Here is a 19858-nt window from a genome sequence, read left to right as displayed (position 1 = left end):
GGAGAGGCGGCCGCGCGAGTAGTTCCGCTCCCTGGGCGGAAGTGCGCGCCGCAGTCACGGCCGCTGACCAGCTGTCGTCATGGTGGCACCAGTGCTGGAGGCGTCTCACGTGTTTTGCTGCCCAAACCGGGTGCGGGGAGCCCTAAGCTGGAGCCCCGGGCCGGGAGGACTTCTGGCCTTCGGCACGTCCTGCTCTGTGGTTCTCTATGAGCCTCAGGTACGGAGGGTACTGGTCGCCGGATCGTCTATACTTCCAGTAGTGGAAGCCGAATTCTCTGTTGGGTCCGCCCGGGGTGGAGGCCTTGGCGAAGAGTCTCCTCTGGGTTTGCGGGACTCGCCGCTTTTTGTGCACTGTCAGTCTAGGGCCTTCGTGGCCCGTGCCCTGAAAGTGGCCTGTGAGCCCCGCCCTGAAGCCCTCCTTCCCAGGAACTATAGTACTGGTAAAGAATTCCTTTGGGTTTTACAAGAATTGAAATGTGGGTATGGGTTAAAGCCATCATTCCACAGATGCAATTTCAGTTCTGTATTTGCCTCACTATTGGTTACTAGACTTGCTGTATCAAATTTCACAGAAATATATGGATATTTTAGCTACGGAAATGCATATTTTACATAATGTGCCATTTTGGGGGAAAAGTCATAGGGAATGGGGGTCCTCACCGCTGATTATAAGGCATTCCCTCAATTTAAAGTCAGTTAATTTGCGGGGAGTGGGGGAGGGGTGGGGGCTGATTACCCTACCAGACTTTTCAAGTGAGTAGTTTTTGCATGCCACCCAGAGTTCATTGTGACCCCATTTCTTCTGGATAATTTAAGATTATACAGTGAGTGTTGCATCTGAACAGGAGCCTCATAAAAGGTGCAATGCTGAACATTAAGATGTAGTGCAGGAAATGGCTGCGTGTGTATCTTACCATACTGTCACTGGAAGAGGGTCCAAGGAATTCCCTGAGAGAGGGGTATAACTTGACTCAGTACAAGTGGGGCCCGGTGGGGTAAATGACCTACTCGATGGAAAAGAATTTCAGCATAGGCCAGCCAGAGACACAAATTATTTAAGCAAGAAGATGCACAATCAAGGGGGAGTGTGGGCTGTCATCTGAAGAGAGCAGGCCATCTCAAGAGAGTTTTTGGGTTCTTTAAAAATATATATACATATATATATATATTTTAGTTGTAGATGGACACAATACCTATATTTAATTAATTTATTTTTATGTGATGCTGAGGATAGAACCCAGTGCTTCCTATGTGCTAGGCAAACACTCTACCACTGAGCTACAATTCCAGCCTTGAAAGAAAATTTGATGAGGGTTGGACTTGGGAAGGTATGTAGGGATGACATCAGTCTGGTGATCACAAGAATGATTTATGGTGGTGTGGTTGTTCTTAGGATCCTTAGGCTGATATAGTCTCCATTATCTGATCAGTTATTCTGATCAGTAGATAATGTTGGAAAGCCCTCAAGTTATAGTTTCTTAAAACATTGTATCTCTCTTTGTTTAGTCTGTTTATTGCATGGGCCAATTGACAGTGCACAAGGTAATTTTCATGAGTGAGTGAATTTATGGTTGCTCTTAAGATTTACAGTTTTCCTGGAAATTTTTCCCGGTTGGGAGAAGAACTAACATGGAAAATGACAGACTAGGAAAAATATGTGGAACTTTTGATATTTCTTTGTCCTTCCTTTTTGTCTCCTTCTTAGCTATTTTTTTTTCTTTTAGCCTACCTCAGTACTCCTTACTAATTAGATTTAAAATTCTATTATCTTCATACCCTTTGTAGATTCAGATTTCTGGATGAAAGTTTTTTTATTCACTTCTCACTGTCTTGAGTTTGTCCATCTCTTAGGGTTTTTGTTTCTTAGTTGCCACAAATTCTTTTTTTGGGGGGGGCGGGTACTGGGGATTGAACTCAGGGGCACTAGGCCACTGATCCACATCCCGAGCCCTATTTTTGTGTTTTATTTAGAGACAGAGTCTCACTGAGTTTCGTAGTGCTTCGCTTTTGCTGAGGCTGGCTTTGAACTCGATATCCTCCTGTCTCAGTCTCCAGAGCTTCTGGGTTACAGGTGTTCACCGCAGTGCCCAGCCTCTGCTATGCATTCTTAAGTAGCAAGAGAAAGAACGTAAAACCAAGGATAAACTTTATAGTGACCATCAATCAAAGACTGACTCAGCTGTGGAAGTCCATCTTCATGCAGGAGCTTAATGGATTTTTTTCCATGCATTCTGTGTTTGTCAACTTTTTGTTGCTCTGACCAAAATACCTGACAGAAAAAAACTTAGAGGAGAAAAGATATATTTTGGCTTACAGATTTAGTCCGTGGTGGTAAGCTGGCTCCATTGCTTGGGGCCTGAGGTGAGGCAGAACTGCATAGTGGAAGAGTGTGGTGGAGCAAAGGTGTTCAGCTCAAGGCAGTCAGGAAGCAGAGAGGAAGGGGATAAGGACCCTTAGTGACCTATTTCTTCCAATCATGCCCCACCTGCCTACAGTTTACCTCCCAGTAGTTGATTCAAATTATTAATCCATCAAATGGATTAATTCATTAATGAGATTAGAACCCTCATGATCTAAGCCCCACCCCTGGGTATTGCTGTATTGGGCACTAAGCCTTCAACACATGAATTTTTCCAAATCATATAACACCTTCCATCACATTGTTTTTTAATATACATGCAAAATTTTGTATTTATTTACTTTTCAAATACATCAAGATGTCTGATTAAAACATCCTCCATGATAGAAACTCTCACACACACATGAAATAATGCAATAATTTTATACCCCTGTACAAAGCACAAAATGTTTTCCACCTTTATTGAAATAAACACTCTATAAAAGTGCTAATTAGATCAATTCACTTTTTGCAAATTATCAGTTATGACAGTACACTGAATACATGCAGAAGAAAAATAAGCTGAGATATTGTACTCCTAAAATTCATGTTTTGTAACATTTGCTTTGGTTTGTGATTCAGGCTCTCAGACCTCCTTTTATTTTAAAATTTTAAAATAAATTAATAAATTAATTAATTTTAATTAGGTGTATGTGACAGCAGAATGCATTTTGATTCATTGTACACAATTGCAGCACAACTTTTCATTTCTTTGGTTGTACATGATGTAGTGTTGCACCATATGTGCAGTCATACATGTACCTAGGGTAATGATGTCCATCTCATTCCCCATCTTTCCTGCTCCCATACCCCTCCTGACCCCTCCCTCCCCTTTGCCCAATCAAAGTTCCTCCATTTTTCCCAAGCTCTCCTGCTTCCATCACATTTGTAAGGCTAACTTGTTGGCCATGTTAGGGGACTTTAATATATCAAAACAGAAGTATATTGAATTTAAGAAGTACTTGGTTTTATTAAGTATTTGCTTGTTGAGTGTTTCATTAAATATGGGGGTGGAGCATGTGAAATGCTTAAATAAAGTTTTGGGAATGATGCTCAAGTAGCACTTTTGTCATATTTTTTATTGATGCATTATAGTTGTATATATTGATGGGATTTATTGTTACATGTTCACACACACATACAATATAACAATATAACTTGACCAGTATCACTCCCAGCATTTCCCGCTTCCTCTCTACCTCTCACCCCTTGATCCCTTTTCTCTGCAGATCTTTCTTTGATTTTTAGGAAATGCACCCCCACCTTTGATTTCCTTTTTCCTTTCTGGCTTCCACATATGAGAGAAAACATATAACCCTCAATTTTCTGAGTTTGACTTATTTCACGTAACATAATAGTCTCTAATTCCATCCATTTTCTTGAAAATGCCAGAATTTCATTTTTCTTTATGGCTGAATTAAAGCAGCACCTTTTTTAAATTAATTTTTTAATTTATATATGATAGTGGAATGCATTACAATTCTTATTACACATATAGAGCATAATTTTTCATATCTCTGGTTGTATACAAAGTATATTCACACCAATTCATGTCTTTATACATATGCTTTGCATAATAATGTCCATCACATCCCACCATCATTTCTAACCCCATAACCCCTCCCTTCCTGTCCCACCTTTCTGCCGTATCCAGAGTTCATCTATTTCTCCCATGTTCCCCCTCCCTACCCCTCTATGAATCAGCTTCCTTATATTAGAGAAAACATTCGGCATTTGGTTTTTTGGGGATTGGCTAACTTCACTTAGCATTATCTTCTCTAACTCCATCCATTTACCTGCAAATGCCATGATTTTATTCTCTTTTATTGCTGACTAGTATTCCATTGTGTATATATGCCACACTTTTTTTAATCCATTCATCTATTGAAGGACATCTAGGTTGATTCCACAGTTTCTCGCTATTGTGAATTGTGATGCTATAAACATTGATGTGGCTGTGTCCCTGTAGTATGCTGTTTTCAAGTCCTTTGGGTATTGATTGAGGAGAGGAATAGCTGGGTCAAATGTTCGTTCCATTCCCAATTTTCCATACTGAAACAGCACCTTTTTAGGGACCCTCTGGGCTAGCCTTAGGCTGGGTGGTGATTACATAGATAATGAATAATTACTGCTTCCTTTCTTGAGGATTTTTCATTCCAGTGGGAGAGATGATAAAACACAGTAAATTGTTTCCCAACCTCAAACAACCCATGTTTAAGTAGATTAGTGCGCATTTCCCTCTGTGTTCCTTTTTCCCAGTCATGAGATTCTGGTTGGCATACAAACAGATAGGAATCCTGTTCTAGATTGTTTAACCTGGAAGTCAGTGCTGTTGACAACGGAGAAAGGTGTTAAAAAGAAGAAGGCACCAAAGAATTGAAAAGACAAGAAAAAAAGAGAAAAACTTAAAAAATTCAAGAAGAAGAAGTAGACACCATAGTCAGTTAAAATTTTCACTAGTGGGTGAAGTAAGAACACTCAAGTGTGGGACCATTTGGTAAAAGCAACAGGGTGAGGGTCAGCTGGGAATCTGGCAGGATGCCTTGCACGGATCTGATATATAAGTTCCTTAGTAGTTGTGGCCTCATGACTTTGTGTCATTGGGGTTAAAGAACCTACTTACTACCTGGTCAACCATGGAATGGAGAGTGAGCCCTTAATTTTATACATTCATTATGAATTTCTCTGACAACAGATTCTTTTGTTAAGGAAACCCTGAAATTAGTGTAAGCATGGTAGAGATAGTCCCTGAGCCTGTGGTGCAAAAGAAAGAGATTGGTTGTTTAACCTGGAAAGTCAGGACAGGTTCCCCAGAGGAGAAGGATAGGGGCCCTATGGGAGGGTAAGCAGAACTAGGCAAATGAAAACCTGACAGTGTAATGAAAGCACAGGACACTGGGAATGTGGAGAGTGTTGAGAAAGGCAAGAGTGATATGGAGTGAATGGATGACTTACTCATAAAGTTTATGAATTGCAGAAGGCAGCTCTGTTGCTCTAACTCTGATCTTTTTATTAGTATCAAAAACACTGAAATCTCATTTCTACTAATTTTTTAATTCCTCTGTAGGATAATTCTAATTTACTAACTGCTGTTTTCTTCTTTAAAGAAAAGGGTGGTTGTTACCAACCTGAATGGTCACACTGCGCGAGTTAATTGTGTACAATGGATTTGTAAGCAGGATGGCTGTAAGTATTAATCTGATTGTTAAATCTCAGTTTAATGGTTTTCTGATGAGATATAGTTAGTCATTTTTCTTTCATTACTTCTCTTAATGTAGCATTACCTTATCTAATTAGTTCAGTTGGAAAATAGAAGAAAAATGGAATGCCCAGTGTAATATTTGACTTCTATTTTTACTTTATGGTGGTTGGAACATAGATGACACAGCACTGATTAAGATGAGGGGCAAGACACCCCCTCCTCTATTGCCTACATCTTTTAAAAAATTTTTTGTAGTTGTGGATGGACAATATTCTTTTATTTGTTTATTTTTATGTTTTAAGGATCAAAGCCAGTGCCTCACATGCTAGGCAAGCACTCACCACTGAGCTACAGCCCCAGCTCTGCCCATATCTTTGACTGAAAACCTGTAAGCAGGGCCTAAGCTGAGATTTTCATTCACATCCAGTCCCAAAGTACAGCTTTCCAGCAGCCATACATATATGATATTTCAATAGATTAAATACAGAAGTAATTGTGAAAATCCAGCTTCCCTCTAATAAAGTCAGACATTAAGAAATTTGTGGAAATGTAAAACATGCCTCTGTTATTATTTTCTTAAAAAACACTGGTATTTTCCAAACCCCATAAAATGTTATTTTTGTCAATACATAATGAGCTTCATTATCATTTTTAAGTAAACTATTAATCAAGTACCTTTCAAATTTCTCAGTCTTGATTTCATATGGCTCATATAATCAAAAGTCTTTTGGAATCCTCAAAAGTTCTAAGAGTGTGAAGGAGTCCTGAGACCAAAATATTTGAAAATTACCAGACTACTGTGGATTATTTTTTTTTCATCCCCAAGATTCACTGGCTCCATATTCTTAGTTAACATATTGATTGCTTTTAAGTGGTACTTCCAAAATCCAGTGGAATATCTAAAAGTATCTTGAAATATATGTATTGTAATATTGTTGTAGAATCTGAATTAAGTTTATTTTTCATTCTGATCTAGGCACAAATGTAGAATTTCTTGAATTAATGAGACTTTGCTATGATTTTATCTATGACATTTAAAAATGTTTAATAAGCTACTTATTTCAATTGGTAAAACAGGATTGGTCATGTATCAGGTTAGTAAAAACCACTAAGTAGTACAAGGAATGGCTGTTAATGCCTATGTGAAGACCATTAAAATTATATTAGTTGCAACGATCAGGCATCAAAGACTACTTGATTCTCTGTATAGGAATTTGTTATGAAATGTTAATTTGGGCTTGTGTACTTGATCTCTTTTTAAAAGTGAGGTTACATGAAATGAATTGATTGTGTATCACTGTAATCTATAACTATTATGATTGATTTCCTCTAAGAACAGGGATCTGTCCCCAGATAATTCAGATATCCTTTCCAGCCACTGCATAGGGACATATAAAAATTTAATAACACTACTTCATATTCTTAAAATGTCTGATTTTATTATATTACTTTTGTGTGCTTTATTATAATTATTCTCAAAATCATGTAAATATATGGCTACATGACTTTGTGGTGCATGAAGAGATTGGAGTCCAAGATCCGAGTTGACCAGTAGCAGAGTTGGGACATGAGTTTGCGACCTCTGGAGTATAAGTCTAACAGAGTTTGTTTACTTATTTATTTATTTATTGAATATTTTTTAGTTGTGGACAGACACAATATCTTTGTTTTATTTATTTATTTTTATGTGGTGCTGAGGATCGAACCCAGTGTCTCACATGTGCCAGGCAAGTGCTGTACCACTGAGCCCCAGCCCCAGCCCATACTTATTTATTTTTTATAGCTGAAAAGATTTTATAATAATCTTTGGACTATCTCCCTGTTGCCTCCCTAAATATCTAGCACATAGGGCAGAGGAAATAAATAAATGGAAAATGTAAACTAAGCCAAAATTATGCTATTTTCTGCTTTTCTGGAACTTCTATTTTTTTTCTGTATCACCACGAAATTGTTAATGTTTAAAAGAGCTATTTTGAAGTATATGTCTAATCTAAAAAGTAAGTTGGATGCTTGATAGCAGCAGCTGATTGTAAAGTCTCATAAGTTATTCCTGCCAATAGTGTTTAGTGTGGATCAAATTATGAGGAAATAATCAGACAAATCCATATTGAGGGATATTACAAAACGGTCAGTCTGCACTGTCATTGTCAGAAAAAAGAGAGGAACTGGGAGACTATTCTAGATTAAAGAAGATTATAAAAATGTTGTTATGAGATATGATCCTTAGTTAGATTCCAAATCTAAAACAAAAAGTTATGAAAAGTGTTACTGGAATAATTTGGAAAATTTTAATATGGACTGTATATTGTATTGTAATATTGTGTCAATGTTAAAATTCTCCAGTGTGATAATTCTATTGTGTAAATTAGGAAAATGTTCTAGTTCTTAGGAGATACATGGAAAACTCTTTGCAGTCACAGAGTTTGCAAGTTATTTTTTCCATCTTTTTTTGTTGGTGCATTATAATTGTACATAATGATGGGATTTGCTGTTACATATCTGTACTTATACACAGCATAACAATATAATTTAGCCAATATCGCTCCCTAGCTCCCTCCCTGCCTCCCACCCCTTGATTGCTTTCCTTTTCTGATCTCCCTTTGATTTTCATGACATCCAGCCCCACCTTTGCTTTCCTTTTTCTTCTCTAGCTTCCGCATTTGAGGGAAAATATATAACCCTTGACCTTCTGAGTTTTGACTTGTTTTGCTTAACACAGTGGTCTCTAGTTCTATCCATTTTCCTGCAAATACCATAATTTTATTTTTATTTATGGCTGAATAAAACTCCATTTATGTATACATACATTTTCTTTATCCATTCATCCATTGATGGACATAGCCTGGTTCTATAGTTTGGCTATTACGAATTGTCTGCTATAAACATGAGTATGCATATATTGCCAGATGATGACATTGATTCTTGAGGGTAAATACCAAGAAGTGGTATAACTGGGTTATACGGTGATACCATGAGTACATGAGTCTAGCTTTTCGAGGAACTGCCACACTGATTTACATAGTGGTTACACTAATTTATAGTCACCAAGAGTGTAAAGGTATTCCTTTTTCTCCACATCCTCTCCTTTATTTATTGTTATTTGTGCTCTTGATGACTGCCATTCTGACTGGTATGAGATGAAATCTCAGTGTAGTTTTAATTGCAGCTTAATTTTTAATGGTTTGAAAAAAAATATGTACAAATTTAGAAAGTATAAGACATAAGGCAAAAGTTAATCTTGATGAATCCAGATAAGAAATGTAGGAGAGTTCTTATATGTTTTCCTTTCTTCTTCTTCTTTTTTTAAAAATTTATTTTTATTTTTTTATTTGTTCTTTTTAGATATACATGACAATAGAATGTATTTTGACATATTATGTGTACATGGAGTATAACTTATTCTAATTTGGATCTTATGTTTTGTATAACTGAATTAAAAAAATAACTGGGGTAATGAAATAAATAAAAATATTTACTAAGATATGATTTTTCTTTTTCAGCTCCTTCTACTGAATTAGTTTCTGGAGGATCTGACAATCAAGTGATTCACTGGGAAATAGAGAATAATCAAGTGGGTAGACATTTATAAGGAAACATTTCTATTTGCAAACTTTCCCCCTCATTTTTCCTGTCTTTCTTTTATGAAGTTCCATCATTTTTGTTTATCTGTAATCCAGATGTTGTATTTTCTATACTTCATAGGCCCTGTATCACTTCCCCTATTCAGCTCTGTTCCAATATTCATATGCTTGCTTTCTTTTTTTCCTCCCCATATTCAATGTGCTTTCAATCATCTCTGTGAATTCCATGTCATTTTGGAATAATTTTCAAACTCTTCTTACATGGACTGTTCTGTTTTCAGTGGTAGTAAAAATTGTTACTGTGTTAACAGGGCAGGTACTGCCACATGAATTTAGGCCTACGTAAATCCTGAATGATATTATCTGTACTGAATGGTGTGGATGGTCCTCTACTGATGAACAATTAGATTGTTTCACTCTATTAGCAAAGATTAAAAGTGAAAAAAGTTGGTATATTAGATATCTGAACATCTACCATGCAGAAGATACAGATAAGGCAGAGTCCTCCTACTCATGAGTCATGTACATAGTTTTGAAGGCAAAATGAACTGGAATAATTACACGTCAGGTGATTCCATGCATAGGTGTGCTAACTTGTTGCCCAACAACCATAGTGCTATGGGAATTCAAAAAAGATTTAAGAGGTGGCCTTTGTGTTGAGTGTTAAAGTGCAATATGAGTGCCCTGGGGGAAATTAAAACGGAAAGGATCCAGGTGGGGAAAAAATAGCAATTTTATTACATGTACGAATCTTTTCCCCATCTCTTAAATCTCTTAGCATCCTTTGTAACTCTGAGGAACAGTTTAGGAAATGTTACTAGATCATACATTGTGGACAGTAGTTTTAGTGAAATACAATAGAAGATCATGTCAGAATTTGAATACTAGCTTTAAGTATTTCTTCTTTATTAGTATGCATTTGGAAGTCAGCAACAATTTTTAAGTCCAGGAATATGAGTATCAAAAGAAGATTAATCTGATACCAGAATGCCAAATTAGTATGGGAAAAAATATAAAGGGAAGGATATGGGATATATTTTTGAAGGAAAATTATTTTACTATTGACTGATTGGTTGTCAAAACAGTGTTGATCTGGCCCGGGGTTGTGGCTCAGTGGTAGAATGCTTGCCTAGCGTGTATGAGGCACTGGGTTCGATTCTTGGCAGGGGTATTGTGTCCACCTACAACTAAAAACAATATTTTAAAAAAAGAGTGTTGATCTGATGGCAGGTAAATAAACAATGAAAAATGATGTGACTTCCTTTTAGGGCCCTGAGAGAAAGGTGTTTTTATAGAGAAAAATAGGGAAGTAGGAAGGACGATGTGGAATCAGTTGTAGACATGTTATTTGAACTGTAGGTTAGATAACCTGACATATCCTCAAAAATAGAAGGCAGATATGGAGGTAGGTTTTGGAGCCACCTGAACTTGAGTGGGGGAATGTAGCAAACTTGGCTCCTGTTTAGACCAATCTTGGCAGAAGAATCCAGAAAGAGATATTTGAGCATTTGTTTTTGACACTTTGAGGGGAGACTTGAAGACTCTTTCCTCAGTATTGTCCCTCTTATCTCCTGACAATAGAGGATTTCAGGTTAAGCAGTCGTATCTGATGGCAGACAGCAGATGTAGAAAGGGGGAGAATGTGAGGCCAAACTGGGAGGAAGAGGAGAAAAAGGGGGCTGAAAGGCATAAAAGAGGGATGAAAGAATAAGGATTCAGAGGAAGGGGCCATATACTCTAACCTCCTTATGGGCTTACATGTTCTTCCCCATGTGCATTTCCTTGGGTGCTCAGTGCACTTTGACTGCTGATCAAAGGAAATCTAGAGCTGGGGATATAGCTAAGTTGGTAGAGTGCTTGCCTCACATTCACATGCACAAGGCCCTGGGTTCAATCCTCAGCACCACAAAAAAAAAAAAAAAAGGAAGTTTAAGTTGGTGTAATAAGAGGTTTGGGTCTTTGAACAGTAAGCATTGTTTCTTAAAAAGCTAGTGAACTTGAGAGATTACTTCTGTTTTGTATGTGTGCACACGCATGCATGTGCTTAAAATTTTCTGATGCTTGAACTATAACCCTGCCTAAATGTGTAAAATGAATATTTTCATTATATTTAATTTTTTTAGGGGACAATGATATAGGTTCATGTAAATAAAATTTATAAATACAGAAAATTTTAAGGAAGGAAAAAAACTATACAAAATCTGAGCATAGTTAACTTTCTGAATAACAACATTCCAGATCCTTAGTTCTCTGTGTGTAATTATGCATAAAACAGATTGTACTGTGTGTGAACCATTTGGAAATATTTTTTCAAAGAAGCCATAGATTAATGATTAAAGTTAGTGTACAGATCTTAATGCATAAGTATTAGCTACTTTGTTCAGTGGTAGATTTTTGCTTAAGTAATTGGGAAAACAACTGAGCAGACATTGAAGAAACACTTATTTTGTCAGACAATTTAAAGAGAAGATCTTTCAAAGGAAGTAGTGGAATCTTACACATTTGAAAGAAACTCACAGACCTGGGCTTGGGAAGCAGCTCAGTGTTAGAGCACTGTGTAGTATGCCAAGGTTCCAGGTTCAGTCCCTAGTACTCCCAAACAAACAAACAGCAAAAAAAAAAAAAAAAAAGCAGTGAAAAGAATACCAGAAGGAATGTTGCAGGGCAAGTAGATCAATTTGATGAGCAAATTTCCATTTCTGTGTTCCATTTTTCTGTTTTGCAGCCATACTTGGTATAAACATATTTTCATATTATCACCAAAAACATTTTAACTTCACAGTGGAAAAAAAAAAACAACTGAAAGAAACTACTAAGATTACAGGGTTAACATAACTAAAATTTTGACAAACTGATTTGTGCCTCTTGTTATGGTCCACTTGTATAGTAATGCTGTTAGAATATATATCCTGAATCTATTCAAAATGTACATTCCGAGTTTATTCATGAGGAAACATCAGATTAATCCAAAAAGAAGGACATTGCACAAAGTTGGACTATATTCTTCAAAAAATGTCAATGTCATGGACATATTTCCATGGCAGTAGGCATACATTTATCTAAATTAGTAGGCATACATTTATCTATATTATCATTTTTATTGTATACATATAATGTATGTGTACTCTAATTTATTTCATCAGTTATCTATTGATAATTTTGGGTTGCTTGTGATTTTTCACTATTATAAACAGCATGTGGTGAAGATCCTTGTTGTTCATTTGTCTTTTACTGTTACTTGCTATACTAGTACTATTCTTAGAGTCAATTCTTTAATGTGACATTGCTGAGTTAAAGGGTGTTTATTTTTGTGTGCTATTAACATAGACTTCTTGAATGTTTTCATTCTCTTCAACTTGGAGGACCTGTTTCTGTGCCATACATTAATTGGCACCTTTAATCCTATGATCCCAGCTAAATAAAGGTGAAACTGATAATTCCTTTTTTTAATCATAATTCTTTTGTCTTTCATTCTGATTCAGCTTTTAAAAAAAGTTCATCTCCAAGGCCATGAAGGACCTGTTTATGCAGTGCATGCTGTTTACCAGAAGGGGTCATCAGGTGCTGCAGTACACACACTGATAGTTTCTGCTGCTTCAGATTCCACAGTTGGACTCTGGCTTAAAAAGGGTTCAGAAGGTAGGTCTGGAGGTATTATAATCCTGATGAATGAAATAGTAATTATCAAATGAAAGAAAACTAGAGGAGCATACCTACAACTTTTTCAAACATTCAGATAACTTTAAGAATGCTACAATTGTAATCTAAATGTTTTTCTTTTACAATCTTTTCAAAATTCCCCTACACCAAACTAACAATGTAAATTCCTTCTAAGCTTTACCACTGAGTTATATCCCAGGCCCATTTTATCTTATTTTTTAGTTTGAAGCAGGATCTTACTAAGTTACTGAGTGTGGCTTGAACCTGCAATCCTCCTACCTTGGCCTCTTGTATTGCTGGGATTACAGATATGCGCCATCATGCCTGGCCTTCTAAGCATTTTCATGAGTCATTTTGTTCTGTGTAACCTTGTTAGTATTTAGTCATTTAATGTCACCTGGTCAAGTAAGGGCTTAAGATTGACTTCTCTCATCTCTCAGCTGATAGCCAGGTCTGTGATGGTCAGAGATGGTTGTTTATGGTATGGTGTTTTTAAATTTTTTCTTAGTAACATGCCTTCAGACGTTGAACTTTGGAAATGGATTTGCTCTGGCTCTCTGTTTATCCTTTTTGCCTAATACTGATGGTGAGTATCCTTGTAAGTATATAATAAAAGATCAATATATTTATATATCTCCATACAACTAGAGCCTAAAAGACCTGTATGTATCTTAATTTTATATTTGTTTGTTTTCACTTTTTTGGGGGTGTTTTTTTGGTGGTACTGGTGGTCAGACCATGGGCTTCACACATTAGGCTGCATTCTGTCACTGAGCTATACCTCAGCCTTTTTTTTTTTTTTAAATATTTTTCTTAGTTGTAGATGGACACAACATCTTTATTTATTTATTTTTGTGTAGTGCTAAGGATTGAACCCATTGCCTCATGTGTGTAAGGCAAGTGCTCTACCACTGAGCCACAACCCCAGCCTCATACCCTCAGCCTTATATCTAAAAGTTTTCATGAAACAAATTGAGATGTGGATAAAACACTTTTGTTACAATATTCAAATGATCTAAGTTTAGAACATAAGGTTGCAGGAGGCTATTAGGAAATTTGTAGCTGTTGAAAATTTAAGTAACTTAATATATACTGAAGATTGATATAGCTGCTTATGAACATGGATGTTTTATGGTTCTAATTTGGGAAAAGTGTCTAATTCTTTAGAAGGTAAGGTCTGAGATAAGTTGAAAGTGTACAGAAGATGAACCATGTGAGCCTTTCTCTCAAGATGACAGCCTTTTCAAATCTTGCATGGTGATAGTTTGTCGAGCCCACTTAAAATCTCCAAATAGAAAAATTTTCCTTTTGCTATGCAACTCAGTTGTACCTATCTTTTCATTTTCCTTCACAAAAGTGATAGCCAACGTGAGGCAGTCATTCACTTTGCCACCTCTGTTACTAGGACAGGAATGATGAAAAAAGGGCCTAGAAGTGCCAGTCTTTCTTGCACTCTGCAGCAGAAGCTGTGACTTTATAGTTTCATGTTATGTTCCCTCTTGTGCAAGGGTTCCTTGAGAGAAGGATCTGGAAGCATCTGGTTTTTAACATAGAATTTCATTTCTCTTCATTTATTGAGGCCAAGTGACTGGAGTTTTTGTTTTGATTTAAAGTGAGACGACCTTTAAAAACACATTTGGTAGCACAGTATTTCCTTAGAAAAGAATCCAGGTTTTATCTTGCTCCTGAGTCATTAGGGCTTTCCTTAGATAGTGTGAATTTGTTTTTTGTCTTATTAAAGATAGCTCATTTTAGTCACTCTTTTCAAAGCTTTTTAGCTACGTATTTAATTACTTACTACTTGATCTTTTACTTTGTTTTAATATTGAATTCAGTCTTCAGTAAAATGTAAAGTTCTTGAAGTTACAAACATATCTGTACATCTTTGCACTAATAGTGATGCTGTGCTCAGAGTAGCTATTTATTATTCAGTTGGACTAACAGCTTCTCATATTGGTCTTTTGGCTTAGATGGTAAAAATGTACCCTATTTGCTCTTTTTTTTTTTGGTATTGGGGATTTAACCCAGGGGTGCTTTACCACTGCATCACATTCCTGCCGCCGCGCCCCCCCCCCCTTTTTTAATACAGCCAAGAATGTAGATTTTATTTATCTATTTATTTTTGGTGTTTATGTATTTATTTAATTTTTAAATTGATTTTATTTTTTAAATACATGACAGTGGAATGCATTACAATTCTTATTACATATATATAACACAATTTTTCATATCTTTGTATATACAGTATGTTCATGCCAATTCATTTCTTCATACATGTACTCTGGGTTTTTTTTTTTTTTGCATTACAATTCTTTTTACACATATATACCATAATTTTTCATATCTCTGTTTGTATATAAAGTATGTTGACATCTAATTCGTGCCTTCATACCTGTACTTTGGATAATAATGTCCACCACATCATTCCTGCCCTTTTTATTTTTTATTTTGAGAGAGTGTCTCATTAACTTGCTTAGGGCCTTGCTAGATTGCTGAGTCTGACCTGGAACTTGTGATCCTCCTGCCTCAGCCTTCTGAGCCACTGGGAATATAGGCATACACCAGCACACCTGACTCCCTACTTGCTCTTGGGCTTCTTTTACATTGCTCCTTCTATCATAAGTAGCATAGATACTAATTGTCTGAGTTTATTGTTATTATTTGTTAAGTAACCATTGACTAATATGTTTTTGAGTATCACATTTTATTCCTGGAGATATTCATTGAACATTTTCAGTTTGTTCAGTGGTGTGGGAAATGGAAGTCAGGATACTTTACATAGAGTTTAGAATCCATGTAGGTGATCCTACTTGTGATGGGGTATTTACAGTCATGCCTTTTTTTTTTTTTTCTTCTAGTACCAATATTAGCATGTGGTGATGATGACTGCAAAATTCATTTATTTGTTCAACAAAATGGTCAGGTAAATAATGATATTTATTAGGAGACGAGAATTCCTATCCACTTAGTCATATATCTTAATACGGACTACTTACAAATTATAATTCAGGAATGTTAAAATTCAAACCAAAATCGTCCAATAGGGGAATCTTTCCTTGACAATTCTTCTATTAGATAGTCTTTCTTTTTTTTATTTGAACATCAAGTAATTTCAGCCTTAGCCACCAGGCCGAGTTGTTGGGGGAAACAGGTAATCAGGTAATTTGGTTCTGGAGAGAAGGAAGATGCCATGGTAGTGCTTTTTTTTTAATTTCAAATGAGGTATAACATACCTGTAGTAAAGCCAGTGTTTATTTATCCTTCTGAGTTTTACCTACACTTTGAGTGTCCTAAACTAAGGGAAAGAAGTTCCAGGAATTAGGTTGGTTAACTCTAGGCCCAGTTTCTGTTCTGTAGGATCCAGTGTTTTTATATACTGTATCCACAGCATGTCATTTTATCTTGTAAACATTTAAATTACTTGATATCTATAGATATTGTGTTATCAACTCAGAGTTGTTCAGTTAATGACTTAAGTATTACATGATGAGATTTTTTTTGTTCCCAAATGAGGGCTTTATCCTGTGTTTAATCAGGTAGCATTCTTAATAAAAGCAGTAGGACTGACTGAGATAAAATGAAGTCAATATATGTGAAAATGTTAAATTATCAAGCCCAGTGATTTTCATTATCTTACTAGTTTCAGAAAATGCTTTCTCTCAGTGGACACGAGGATTGGATAAGAGGCGTGGAGTGGGCAGCCTTTGGTCAGTATGAAATTTTGCTGATGTATAGCTGACGGGAACAAGTATGTGTAACTTCCAAAAAAGCAGTCTCCTGTGTTTTAGTTTGTTTTGTTTTGTTTTAGTTATAGTTTATTTTTTAGTTACATGTGGATGCAATATCTTTATTTTGTTTTTATGTGGTGCTGAGGATCGAATCCAGTGCCTCACACATGGTAGGCAAGCGCTCTACCTCTGAGCCACAACCCCAGCCCTCCTGTGTTTTAATTTTAAAGTTTTCTTTATGTCTTACATATTTCTCTTGTCCCAATTAGTAAAGAGGATACATATCTCTCTGTTAACTGTTAATTGGTGGTAGAAGATGAACCAGGTTGATGTTTCAAGATGATGCCAACTATGTTGTCTACATGAAGGCATTCTTGAAAAGTTCTTGGTAGAACCATCTATGAATAACATTTATTATTGCATCTGTGTTTGTCAGTATTTATTAAAATGAATGTAGGTCAAATGAATGAAGGGTTTTTTATATCTACATTTAAAAATTATACCATCTGTTTTTTAATTAGGTAAAGATCTTTTCCTAGCAAGCTGTTCACAAGATTGCCTGATAAGAATATGGAGGTTGTATGTAAAATCGACATCTTCAGAAACTCAGGATGATAATATAAGACTGAAGGAAAATACTTTTACTATTGAAAACGGAAGTGAGTAACTGAAAATATTTGCTGTACTTGAGTCTACTGGCCGAGTCATTTTATCTATTTCAACACACATCTATGTGAAGGTTCATTTTATTAGAAGTGTCGGATTCCTATCTGAAACTGATATGGTTTTGGTTTTTATTCGTATGTGAAATTGAGTTATTTTTCATATTTAAAAATTATTTTTCTTCTAAGCTATAATGTTTAATGTTTCCCAATAAATTAATTTGTAAAAGGTTTCTGAATTTGCAATTTTAGCATAGAAAGAAATAAGGTAATAGTGTAAATTACTCATACTTTTGTTGGAGTATATTCTTTTTGCATCAAGGATTAAACCCAAGGGCATTTAACCACTGAGCCACATCCCTATCTCTTCTTTTTTTAATTTTTTTTTTAATTTTTTATTTGAGACAGAGTCTCACTTGGTTGCTTTACAGCATCATTGAGGTTGCTGAGGCTGGTCTTGAACTTGTGATCCTCTTACCTCAGCCTCCCAAGCCGCAGGGATTACAGGTGTGTGCCACTGCACCCAGCCTGTTGGAGTGTATTTTTAAGAGACTAGCTAAATCTCTACATTGGATTACTTTTTTTTTTAATATAGCCAAGAATGTAGATTTTATTTATCTATTTATTTTTGGTGTTTGTGTATTTATTTAATTTTTTAAATTGATTTTATTTTGATTTTCTTACTGTCTAGCATTAGAATGTTACCCTTGCATGGTAGATACTGTTGATTTGTTGAATTTGAAAGAGATTTTTTTTTTACATGTGTATCTAGATTATAAAATTAGTTCTCAGTAAGCATTGTTCACCTAGGTATACTGTTATAAAGCCTATTAGAGTTGAAATTTGGGTATAGAGTTTTGTGAGGATAACAAATAAATGATATGACCAGAATATTATGAGTAGCTATACCCAAATGTAAAATTGTTCATTAATTATTTTGTTTTAAATTATCTTAAATTATTTTGTTTTAATTAATGTTCCTTGTTTCTGCATTTATTTTATTTTTTAAAAATGGTATTTTAGGTTGTATCTTGATAAGGAGTGTAGAAACAAGGAGGCTGGCCTTTCTTTGTTTGCTTTTAAAATATATATATGTAGGGACTGGGGTTGTGGCTCAGCAGTAGAGTGCTTGTCTAGTATGTCCAAGGCCCTGGGTTCGATCCTCAGCACCACATAAAAATAAATAAAATAAAGGTATTGTTCAACTACTTCTAAAAAATAAATATTTAAAAAATATATTTATATATGTAGATATTTAAATTTAAATTTATTTATTTTTCGCTGTGCTGGGGATGGAACCCAGGTCCTTGCACATGCTAGGAAAGTGCTTTTAACATTGAGCTACACCCCTAACCCTGTTTTTTCATTTTGTTTTGTTTTGTTTTAGCAGTACTAGGTGTTGAACCCAGCACACTCTATCACTGAACTACATACCATCCCTTTTTTGAATATTTTTTATTTTGAGACAATGTGTTGCTAAGGCTGGCCTCGAACTTGCAGTCCTCCTACTTTAGCTTCCCAAGGAGCTGGGATAACAAGCATGTACTACCGTGCCCTTTTCCCAGCCCTAATTTTTAAATGGACACAAAAAAATCATAAAAATTGTGCATGTAATGTTTCAATACACTTATAGTGTGTATGTTTTTGCTTTATAATCACTGTATAACAGCTGTTTCAAAAAGTTTTTTTTTTTTTAGTAAAACATTCCTTAATATTTGACCAGATAGAGAAAAATTCATTTTTAAAACTTTATCTCTTATTATTTTGAAGAGTGGGTAAGGTTAATAAAATTTAGAATACTGGTTCTTTTTGTTGAATCTCATCTGTTATGTTTCATTCTAATTTTTAAATGTAGTTGCACAACTGAATTGGTCATGCATATATTCTTTTTAGCAGATATTTGAGGGAAAAATACCTTCATTGCTTTTGTTGTAGGTAGTAAAATAACGTTTGCAAATACTCTGGAGACTGTGTTGGCTGGTCATGAAAACTGGGTAAATGCGGTTCATTGGCAACCTTCATTTTACAAAGGTAAGAAGAAAAACATGCAGATCCCATTTCAGTTAACTCTTGCAGTATTTTAAGCTTGTCAGCTGAAGTGGAGGATTTTTATGAGGGTGATTAGAAATCTTAAGATATAATACATTTTCAAGTTGGTGGAGTGTAAGGCTGCGTTCCTGGTGTGGTGGACACTAAGTTCCATTGAAAATTTCTCTCTTAATTGGGTGAAGTATGATCTTTGTTGTGATGCTGAAACTACCACACCTCCATTAACTTTATTTCTTAAAAGTTTCTACCTAGTCATTAAGAGATTTTAAGGAAAATTGACTTTCAAGCTTCTTTCACAGGAACCTTTTGCCTTGGTAATAAAGTTAATAATACTGAGATATAATACTTATGAAAAAGTAAGAACTTTTTCCCTTCTTTCTTTTGCTCATAAGTTCCATTTATGGAGTGGTGGTTTTATCATGCCCAAGCTGGTGCTGGGTATAGAGCTGAGCAAGGCCAGGCCTTATGGTTTATCCATCCCCTTCCCCAAGATAAGAATAATGGTAATTAATGCTCAAGGAATCACCATTCAGCTCTTATTACATTATGCTATATTTCTCACTGTCTTTAAATTTTTT

The 19858-nt window shown here is 35.6% G+C and overlaps 1 protein-coding gene across 7 annotated transcripts in view; it reads left to right on the top strand.

The window, feature by feature from the left end:
* The first annotated feature begins 29 nt into the window (after positions 1-29).
* Positions 30-19858, top strand: part of Elp2 (elongator acetyltransferase complex subunit 2) — a 49449-nt gene continuing 29620 nt past the window's right edge. For 2 of the 7 annotated variants that reach the window (XR_007348837.1, XM_048806319.1), the window contains exons 1-9: positions 30-217; positions 5506-5584; positions 9101-9171; positions 12664-12820; positions 13350-13439; positions 15700-15764; positions 16482-16548; positions 17091-17228; positions 19167-19262. Coding sequence is in view for 6 of the 7 variants with exons in the window: in XM_048806319.1 (XP_048662276.1) it covers positions 80-217; positions 5506-5584; positions 9101-9171; positions 12664-12820; positions 13350-13439; positions 15700-15764; positions 16482-16548; positions 17091-17228; positions 19167-19262 (901 nt within the window). In the remaining variant the exon portion in view is untranslated. The remainder of the gene's footprint in view (positions 218-5505; positions 5585-9100; positions 9172-12663; positions 12821-13349; positions 13440-15699; positions 15765-16481; positions 16549-17090; positions 17229-19166; positions 19263-19858) is intronic. The other 5 variants (XM_048806322.1, XM_048806321.1, XM_015482426.2 and 2 more) reach the window with 4 other exon arrangements.

This window comes from Marmota marmota, unplaced genomic scaffold, assembly GCF_001458135.2.
Source record: "Marmota marmota marmota unplaced genomic scaffold, marMar, whole genome shotgun sequence".
Classification (NCBI taxonomy): Eukaryota; Metazoa; Chordata; class Mammalia; order Rodentia; family Sciuridae; genus Marmota; species Marmota marmota.
This window is presented reverse-complemented; position numbering and strand designations above follow the sequence as displayed.